Source organism: Dendronephthya gigantea, unplaced genomic scaffold (genome assembly GCF_004324835.1).
Source record: "Dendronephthya gigantea isolate DGI-Jeju-01 unplaced genomic scaffold, DenGig_1.0 000079F, whole genome shotgun sequence".
NCBI lineage: Eukaryota > Metazoa > Cnidaria > Anthozoa > Malacalcyonacea > Nephtheidae > Dendronephthya > Dendronephthya gigantea.
In genome coordinates this window covers 684,592-694,214 of record NW_021163089.1, presented here as the reverse complement: position 1 = coordinate 694,214, position 9,623 = coordinate 684,592, and the positions used below count along the sequence as shown (strand labels likewise).

Sequence of the window (9,623 nt, the reverse complement as noted above, 5' to 3'; positions counted from 1 at the left end):
TCTGAGTTTTAGAAGTTGACACAAAGATCACTTTTAAAGGAAGAGAAAAACGCGTGAAGGTGATAGAGGAACGTGACTACTATACATACGTCGGATGATATCTTCATTTGAAATTAAGAAGTTAGAAGTAGCTCATAGTGTTTTTTTTTGGGTTTTTTCTACATGAATTGAATACCGGATTCAGCTGAGGAATTCATCCGTGCATCATCCTTGTCATACCTCTAAATTAACACTTTTTTACCTTTCAATAATTCTAATTTCATTAAAAAGGTTAAGCAGCTAACAAGGGAAAAAACACAAGTCGAGTATTCCATCAATGTATTTGTATTTTTTATCCATCCTGGCATACATGACCATGTTTTCAAATTATCTTAAAACGTGAAAGTTTGTTTCAAAACACCTTTATCTTCACAAAAACTTATTTCAGCAAAAAATGCCTCGTCGATACATGTCAGAATTTTGCGGCTAATGAACTTCTTAAAGTAGTGGGATATATTCTGCCTTTTCTTTAAAAGAGTTACCCATGCACAGTGCGCCAGAAATACCGTACCTGTTCGCTAGATGATGTTATTGTGTGTTCCCTAAATACATTCTTGTTCCTATTTACTATAAATACAGAGTGAGATCTCGTATCTCTAGCAAGCAGGGTACAGTAACACTGATTTGTCATTGATTGACATTGACTAAAATACACTCTGAATCGAGACCAACGCTCACGACTCAACATATTGTTAATTGTCATATGAATATTACTGCACAAGATTACCACGCTATATATGCACGGACAATCATGATACCCTGCATAAGCCTAAATCTCAACTTACTAAACATTTTGCCCAAGTCATGAATCTGTTATCGATCTCACCAATGTAGGAACATGGCTGGGTTTACGTTAAAAACTAAATATTAACATTTTTGTCAAAAAAGGCAAAAGGTTCAATAAGCCGTCGTTATATATGTCTATTTAAAAATTATTTAGAGGTCCGTTTCTTAATCAATCGCAAACCGGGAACCACAGTAGACTGATAGGACCTCTATCCGTGTACAGTCCTGTACTGTTGTCTTTTCTGTAATATTTGTCTGCTTTGAAGAAATACCACTCGTTATTCACACTGTCGTACCATGATGCATCAGGATCGCGCGGCGCTCCCGAGAAATTCACACTCATATCTTCACTGGTCAGTAGACTGAAATCGTGTGACGATATCTTAAGTTGAAACAACCGCGAGTTAAATACATCGTGATGAACAAACAGTAACACATGCATTGTACAATACAATACAATATATCTATACCTTGTAGTGCATTCCATTTAAAAAGAAATGTTGCCAGAAGCAACAGTCCGTCTCAAATGATGCTCCAAACTTCGCATTATTTTGTAGAAATTTCTTATACATATCAGGTGTGTGTAAATTATTGCTTTTGTTATAAGATAATGGACCTTCAACGTATGAAATAATCGAACCATCCCATGTGTCTTCATATTTCAAAAGATCTTTGAAATCGTAGAAACGACCGTCTGTCATTTGATCGTTATTCCACGTCTTCTTGCGAATGAAATGCTTTTGTCCAAAGAGGTATACGTCGTTATCATGCTTTGAAAGAGTAAAGAGATCGTATTTTATGAAATTGAAATAGCTGCATTAAAACTCATGTAAACTTTTATCGGGGAACGACCGAACGAGGCCTGTAGTTTCCAAAATTGAGGAGAAATGGTCAGAATTTGTAGCTACTTGAGACTCGGAGAATTTTGCTGAAATAGTCAGCTCCTGAGGAGAAAATTCAGCCTAAAATGCAGTAAATCGCATTCCCACGACCCTCCTAACTCGTCACATCCTCTGCCAGGATGAACTCAATGTTTTGGCCTGATTGGCCAACATCCGTATGTTAAGTCTGTCAACTCACTTGAATGTACATAGCACCTCTAAGTGGGAAAACCTTGTCGTACATCGGATCTGTAGCCCTGTAGAAGTCTCTAACGTCTTTTGGCCATTTTTCGTTTTCCTCGTTTTCAATTTCACCACCATTTACTCTGATTCGCCAGATTTTGTCTTTGTTTATCACGAGGACAGTGTCGCTTGAGGCCCCATATCTATCGTGCAAGACTGCTGTGAGATCGCGCACCTCACATTTACCTAGGATTGAAATATTCAGTAAGTTAAGTACTGATTGATATAGTGGAATGACCAAGCTTATTAACGGGGGTTAACATGCAGAACTAGGCTTCTCTGATCCCCTATCAATACATACCATACATCCAACGTATTGCAGCGATATCATCATCAAACAATTCAGTGCCATCGTTTGAAATAACATCTTTCATTATAGACGGGTCGACGTCAGAGTGTTTAATACCAATGGCGTGGCCAATCTCATGCAAAGCCAGCGCTTTCAAATTAACTCCGCCTGTTGTTGTTGTCACCCAATTTTCATCCTCATCAAAGTGAATTTGACCAGGAGAACCATTACTTGAATGTGGATCAAAAGCGTGTGCCAGTGTGCCCCCAGGTCCATCATCTATTATAATGAAAATTATTAATCGATAATTTGATATAGTAAACACTTGTGTAAGACGAATGGGAACTAGCTATATATCCTCTACGCCAAAAGACACTAAGCAGCATTAACAATGTTACGCTGTTCGCAGGTAACAACAATATTATCATTTCATCTTACTGTCGCTAAAAATCCGTTATCGGATGTATTACAAGTGTTAAAAGATTATCTTTTTGTGGTTACCGCATAGCAGTGGCCATAGAGCGAGCAAGTGCTTCACTCAGTTGTGGTCTTGTTTGTGTGTTTTGATCAAGCACCGTGCGATTCGGGCCTTTTTTATCTCTGCGCAAACCCCTGCAAAGCTATCGTATGCTTTCAGAAGTTGTGAAACAAAGCAAATACCCAAAGTTTTCTCGTTGACGCTTTGTAATTTCGTCAAAACGAGCTTTAACAAAAAAGACGTGAAAAAACTCTTTATTTGCCAAGTGGCAGATGAATGTTGCGATGATTGCATGTTACTAAGTCATTTCAGAAGGTACTGAAGATGAAGTTAAATGATTTGAAATCATTTCAACGACGAAGATATTTTGCCAAACTCCGTTTTTATCAAAAAGCCGGCTACCGCTAGCTACATACTTTGCAAGAATTTGATTTTTATGTGAGCTGCATTTGCATTCGCTGTGTAAGAGAATTTCAATCTTGACACGACGTCCCATTTGTTGAAAGCTTCTGTGAACACGTTAAGCTGTACATCTTGTGGTAATTTCGAAGAGAAATTTGTCACATGCCATAAGACGACCATCGTGTTAAATTTAAATGGCGAGGCGGTGAAGCGTCTTTTTCGGTGATGATGGTAATCGTCAGTCTGCTGGTAATGTTTGTCAGGTTGATGATGATGGTTGCATTTATAAACGCCATCTCCCAGCTTCGTTAATTTAGCAGCGCGCAGAGTTTGCTGAAAGAGATGAAAATAATAACATCAAAGCCTTGTCATTTTTACCAGCCATTTGTATCTTGTCTTTTATGCTCTCGTTCAATCGCATGTTTGTTATAAAAAGCCCGAGGCTATATGGCTTAAGTTTGGCCATATTTTCGTGCTATTTAACGCAGTTACCGAGCTTTTGAGACACAGATAATCTTCACTTGATAACGGATTTGACAAGTGATATATCAAAATTAAAAACACCGCGTAAATAAAATGAGAAAGTACAGTCCTCTTGACTTGTTATGTTCCATTATGGTGCGTATTTGAACTAAAGATTTGAACCTGTAGTTTACGGGGTATTGATAGAAGAAGACCTAATTCTAGGGATTTATCCGGTTATATTGAATGCACATTATTGACATTTTTATTAACAAAGCTCGACCGAACTTGGCAAAGCATAACACCGCTGATAACGATATTCCCAGAGAATCATCGGCTACCCACAGGCGATCATAATGGAATGTGGGTCGGCGTCATCAGGCGAAAACAACGTCAGAGTTTTTCAAAACAAATCGTGCTCAAAATATATACAGAATAAGTACCATTATGAAAAATATCACTCGTTGTATACAATACGCTAAAGTGAGCAAACTGGACTGAAAATTTGCTCTATCATGCAAACGCCATCCTAAGTAGGTACGTCTACAAATTCATGTACTACTCTTTATTCTCTTGTACTATAAAATGTAATCAAATGCCGTGTTCTCTGTCAAACTCAGAGATAAAGACCGCTCAAAATTAAGAATTACATACGTCTCATACATTCTTAGTATGTCGTGAAGAATTCACTCGCAAGACAGAAAGCTTCTTGTAAGTTATAGTAAAATAGACCCCTTGTGATCTTTCACCATACATAAATTATCGAATTAAATTAGATAAAAACCCTCACGCTTCGATATCTCGATATCTAGTTTCTGAATCGCACTCAACAAGACTTTTATTTCATTATAACTAACTTCTTGACCTTGAATTTATTGCGTGATTTGGAACATGTGGCTTACAACAGTTCACAGATCCGACGGACAAGGCCGGTTGAGAGGAACTAGGGGGCAGACCTAACGTCTGTATCACTATTATAACAACTTGTTATTAATAAACCCTGGCATTACTCTGGTAGGTCCATATTCTAATGGTAGATCAGCAGCATGAATCATATGTACCAATTCGACATGTTTTATGCCCAAAACAGCAATTAAAATATTGTGTATCTATTTAAAATTCTTAAGGAGCTAATACTTCTGGTGCTTTAAGAACGACGTGGGTGTCATGAAGTAAATAAGAAAATGGATTTCTCGCGAAATTATGTTTTTTTAGGACACTCTGTATATTTATAAACCTTTATACCACAGCATACAATATTTTTTAGTTCAAAGTTCAAATTGGTACTATGTGGTATCATTTGTGATATCAGTTTGTAGGATAATTGTAATTTATCGTCTTCCTTTGCAACGATAATCGTATGTTATATTCAAGTCATTCGAGCCTTTGTTTCACTCTATGCCCAAAAGGCTGAGACGTGACTGGCTGATACACATAGTCGCGCGTAGATTAATTTTACGATAATGTTGATCTAACATTTTACTGAGAAACTAAAAGGTCAAAGTGCATTACAATTACGCAGTGAATGGTGCACGTAAAATATTGGTTTTTTAAACATTTGTGATTAGCATTTTGCGCGCCATAACAATCGCGCGCGTCTAATTTTGATACAACGACGCTAGTTCCGTACTCACCCCGTTGTCCAGTAAATTCTCGTCATTCACGTTCAACGCCGCTGGTTTGGCGTTAGCGTCAAATACGATAAAAATTACAACAAATAATTGTAGAGGGGTAAATACCCTCCTAGTCAGAATTCGTATATGCATCTTGTTCTAAAGCGTTGTCACATCTGGTCAGTGATCTAATTTTGCCATTAGTTATATATGACGATGTGACCCACATTCTGCAAGCAAGGTCAGAGTCGGACCATGAATAATTACGCACAAATCACGGATGATCTGAGATTAGAGAACTAATGATGACCCCCCCCCCACTCAAAAGGCCTCCCACCGGCATAATTACCCCGAGAGAACCGGAACTTAGTCCTATTTCAAGATGGCGACTCGTCTGGACGGTATTGTTAACTTTTATTGGCTTTTTGGGTGAATTTAAGTTAATGGATGGCCAAAGACACCGTTCCGGTGCAAGAAAAGAGAGTGAAAATAGTGTAAACTATTATAGAGGGCGTCGTGAGGAAAGAAAAAGAAATGGACGCCAAAGAAGACGTCACTCTTGGAAGACGGAGAAGTGCACTACAAAGGATTCCAGTGAAACTCACTCTGCCCCACAAGTTACCACAACTGGCACGTCTTTGAACAATGAACCTAAAGGTGAAAACGTTTTGTTGGATGAAAAACGTTTCAAGTTATCGGGGGCAAAGTGGAACAAGGCCTGGGATGGGGGGAGGGGAGGGGGGTGAAACTGGGATGGGAGGGGGAGGGAGGGAAGGTCACGTGTGTCCGTGTCACCTTGGGTGACATATGTCCTTGGCCTTCTCTATCAATCCTTAATACAAATTCCCAAGATGTTTGTTAATTTACACTACGAAATACCAAGGGTGTGTTTTAAATTGTTTGACCTTGTCTAGAGAAAAAATATAAGAAGCTGTCAGCCTTTAAATTTGTGGTATTCTGTGATTTATTTTCTTGCATGTTCTAATCCATTTATGGGCTGTTTTAAATTATAATCTGTTAGAATGCAGGATGACATATTCACGACTAATCATACCATTTCTATCAGTTAATAAGATAAGTTGTTTGTTTCGTCAACTTCTAGAAATCCCAGGTTTCGTTTATGACTCAGTAAGAAAAAGATACTTCAAGCAAGAACGAGTTCTTTCAAGACCTTTTACAACCAAAAGTGAAACTAAATGTCAAGCTGCGACGGACAAACCAATCAGTGGTTTGAAACCAGTTTTGAAAGTTAGTCATTATGGCATTAACCTGTTCAAAATAGTTGTAGCAGGCATGATAGCACTCTGAGAATAAGGAAAATGAGATTTGGTAAGGCTACATAGTTTTCATAATGATCCAAGGTTTTTATTGTGACTAAATTCATTAAATGTGTCAAGAAAAAGGATGAAAAGGCTGCACAGTCGTCATTCAATCAAGTTTTTCTATTAAGTATGTAGCTGTGTCATTTCTAAAGGTCTGCTAGGGCCAACCAGAAATCAACTAAAATCAACACCATAGCAAATCTTTGAATTAAAATTAAGTTTATAAGATAATACCACTAGTGGATTGATGAATGGTTTCCGACTTTACTTAGGTACCCTCAAGATTAGAATATTTTCAAAAAAGGACGACAAATTTTTTGCCTGGCAATAATGTACATCTTCAAAGGTGATATTCTATTTCACATACTTTATGATAATTCAACAAAAATTTCTAATTTTAAAATAAATATTGTTTCAGAAGAGGCTTAGATGACTGGGCTAGAAATATATTTGAAAGAAAATCAGTCCCTTTAGGTGCCACTTATCCATGTCCTGCTTTTAAAGGTTCCCTTTCATGTCTTGCAGTGAGTATTTTAAAAACAACTTCAAGCATAAGCAGCCTGTCAAATACGATCTGTAGTTTCTCTATGAATAAAGTAACTGAAGGAATATTTGTTTTTAGTTATCACAACACTCTGGTAAATTAGTAACAATTGCAAGACTGCCTGGCATAGGTTGTAACAGGTATGTGTGCATTCCAAGGATTAAAGTTTTTCTGATCCGTGACCTGACTTTTAGTTATCTTGTTTTGCCTTGGAATTTTAATACAGTGTCTGTTTTTTTAGCATTCACATATATGATATCAAGGATGACAAGATGACATTAATAAGTCCCCATTTGCTCGCTACGATAATTGTTAATTCGGTAAATACTTTCATGCCAAATTTTTAGGTCTTTTGTCATCAGAATCATAGTGTTTTTCTGTCATAGGTGACCCATGTTGAGTGGAATCCACATAAAGGCTTGAGTAATTTCTTCTTGTATCCTTTACCTTACCATACACACTTTATTCCACGAAATGACTGGCATTAGGTCTTGCATGCATTTAAAATTCTAGTCCTTTTTATTCTGGCATTTCTTTGACACTCTTTGTTTTAAGACTAAATGTATTTGGTTCTGGAGATTTGGAAGGAGGTGCTGTTGTTTGCAAGTTTGATGAGTCTTTACAGTCTTGTAAGTAGTTAGCATAATTGGTATCATGTGCTCCGCCAGTTCTTAATCAAAAACTCATCAATGAATGGGATCTTTTTCATGTTTAGGTGAACTTAATAGCTACCCTCTGACAAAAGGAACAGCTTGGAATTGTAGTTGGTCAAGAAATCCTCAGTTCTCTACTCTTTTGGGCATTGGTAAGGAAATTGTAAAAGACCCAAGAAGATTGGGAACACAGTTGATAGATTATTTTCTCCCTCAGCTGGGAATAAGCAAGCAGTGTTGGTTGATTCTGAAAGGAAGTCATTAGTTTGTAAAATAAGGTCTTCCAGTGATGTCTTCTGCATTGAATTTGGCAAAAAGGTGAGAAATCTTATGATAAATATAACTAGTCCTGAAGTTTGGCTTTTATTAACTGATTTTTTACTTAACTTAGAGTCCTGTTGCATACCTGGGCTGTCGTAATGGAAGCATAATGTGCATGGATATCCGCTTAGAAAATGACAAAAAAAGTAAAGTTTTCAATATTAGTGGCAAAGTAGGGTCCTCTACATCCTGGATGAAAGTCATGCAGGATGAGAACTATTTGATGTCAAGCAACACCAATGGAATGGTTAGTTTCATCTTTCTATGAGATATGAGATACACTACACTTAATACATAGGACAATGATTTTTATTAGCTGAATTCATACGATGGCTTATTTCATTTAGATCAAGATGTGGGATGTTCGTTTATTAAAACCGGTCAAGTATTTTCCCGGAAATGTAAACGAAGTAGAAGTAATTCCGTTTGTTATGGATTCCTCTGAGAGTATTATGGCTTCAGGTGAGAATATTAAGTACCATTGTTTCCTTAGTAGTGACAGGTTAGAAAGAAGACATTTTATCCTCTCATATTTTACCAATCATGACACAACCATAGCTACACACCACTTGTCGTACAACAGACGTTGAATCAATATACCACCCAGCTAGACCTTACCATATGCATGTAAACAACTCTGTCTTCTGTTTAGCTGGTCATGATGGTAAGACAAGGATATGGAGCATACAAACTTGTGAAGTGTTAAAAACCATTCATGAAACTCACATGAAAAATGGTTATCCTGATATTCCGGCTGTATGTTTGGGAGAGAATTGGGCATCAAGAAGTAATTTGATGGCATTTGGCCTCGGAATGGGAGATAAACTAAAGATGTATTATTGAAGTATATTATATTAGAAGTAATATATAATTGTCTGTAATTATATTATGTCATTCATATTGGGGAAAATTGACTTTAAAAAACACTTGATCTTAGCAAATTTATTTATACAGATATGTATATATTTTTTGAAGTTGATCAAATATTTTAATATATATTGTTAAAAATTTATTTGACTGCGTTCCGTAATCCATGTTCATTGTATATTTACATCGATGTTAAAGGAACATGCATATTCACGCCAGGCCAACTGCTGATGCAACATTGCTAATGAATGGAGGTAAATAAAGGTATGTGGTGTAGGTTGACATAGCAATCATTGAAACAGCAACAGTATCTAGTTAAACTTGATTTAAGGAAGAATACATTATTATTGAGTGAGGTTATATCCTTTGAAGAGGTTCATCCTGAACTATAAAATATAATTTAAAGGATACTAAACAACATTTTCTCCCAAGGTTCCAACATATACAAAGCAGTGGTCACTTCATATCTGTAGACAGCCAACTCCGCCCATTTCTTCAAAGATTCCAGCATTTTTGAGACTTTCAATACTGCACGTTTCTCCCAATATTATACGCTATGTCGCACCTATATATTATTTACGTCTTTGATATGATTTCCACATTGAATTTGGGCGACTTTCTCTACAATCAAACACGTCTAATTCTATTGTTTTCCAACACTAATTTGTGTAATTTCAACTAAGCTATTATTTGAAGCATAAAAGGAAAAGTTCGTGCACACTC

The 9,623-nt window shown here is 36.8% G+C and overlaps 2 protein-coding genes across 3 annotated transcripts; one reads left to right on the top strand and one right to left on the bottom strand.

Annotated features, from left to right (window-relative positions):
• Positions 1–323: 323 nt before the first annotated feature.
• LOC114532446 lies at positions 324–5,447 on the bottom strand. The gene is made up of 6 exons (XM_028553950.1): positions 5,215–5,447; positions 3,133–3,451; positions 2,251–2,517; positions 1,906–2,135; positions 1,296–1,595; positions 324–1,207 (listed from the first exon to the last, which is right to left on the bottom strand). The coding sequence occupies exons 1-6, from the start codon at positions 5,344–5,346 to the stop codon at positions 995–997; spliced, it is 1,461 nt and encodes a 486-aa protein (XP_028409751.1). The 5' UTR covers positions 5,347–5,447; the 3' UTR covers positions 324–994.
• Positions 5,448–5,486: 39 nt separating this feature from the next.
• On the top strand, positions 5,487–9,005 carry LOC114532444 (DDB1- and CUL4-associated factor 4-like). 2 transcript variants are annotated; one of them, XM_028553949.1, is made up of 13 exons: positions 5,487–5,850; positions 6,296–6,441; positions 6,788–6,861; positions 6,937–7,039; positions 7,138–7,199; positions 7,301–7,379; positions 7,446–7,495; positions 7,615–7,688; positions 7,775–7,864; positions 7,930–8,030; positions 8,104–8,280; positions 8,381–8,495; positions 8,686–9,005. In XM_028553949.1, the coding sequence occupies exons 1-13, from the start codon at positions 5,496–5,498 to the stop codon at positions 8,874–8,876; spliced, it is 1,617 nt and encodes a 538-aa protein (XP_028409750.1). In that variant the 5' UTR covers positions 5,487–5,495; the 3' UTR covers positions 8,877–9,005. The 2 variants fall into 2 exon arrangements, with proteins under 2 accessions (XP_028409750.1, XP_028409749.1); XM_028553948.1 differs by having other exon boundaries at positions 6,934–7,039.
• Positions 9,006–9,623: the final 618 nt, after the last annotated feature.

Coding starts and splice junctions, on each gene's coding strand:
- LOC114532446 (XM_028553950.1), bottom strand. CDS start 5,346: ATGCATATACGAATTCTGACTAGGAGGGTATTTACCCCTCTACAATTA. Junction 2,518..3,132: donor AAAAATCAAATTCTTGCAAA/GTATGTAGCTAG, acceptor TCATTATAATAG/ATGATGGACCTGGGGGCACA. Junction 2,136..2,250: donor TGCAATACGTTGGATGTATG/GTATGTATTGAT, acceptor TTTCAATCCTAG/GTAAATGTGAGGTGCGCGAT.
- LOC114532444 (XM_028553948.1), top strand. CDS start 5,496: ATGATGACCCCCCCCCCACTCAAAAGGCCTCCCACCGGCATAATTACC. Junction 6,442..6,787: donor GTTTGAAACCAGTTTTGAAA/GTTAGTCATTAT, acceptor GACTTTACTTAG/GTACCCTCAAGATTAGAATA. Junction 7,380..7,445: donor CTACGATAATTGTTAATTCG/GTAAATACTTTC, acceptor TTTCTGTCATAG/GTGACCCATGTTGAGTGGAA.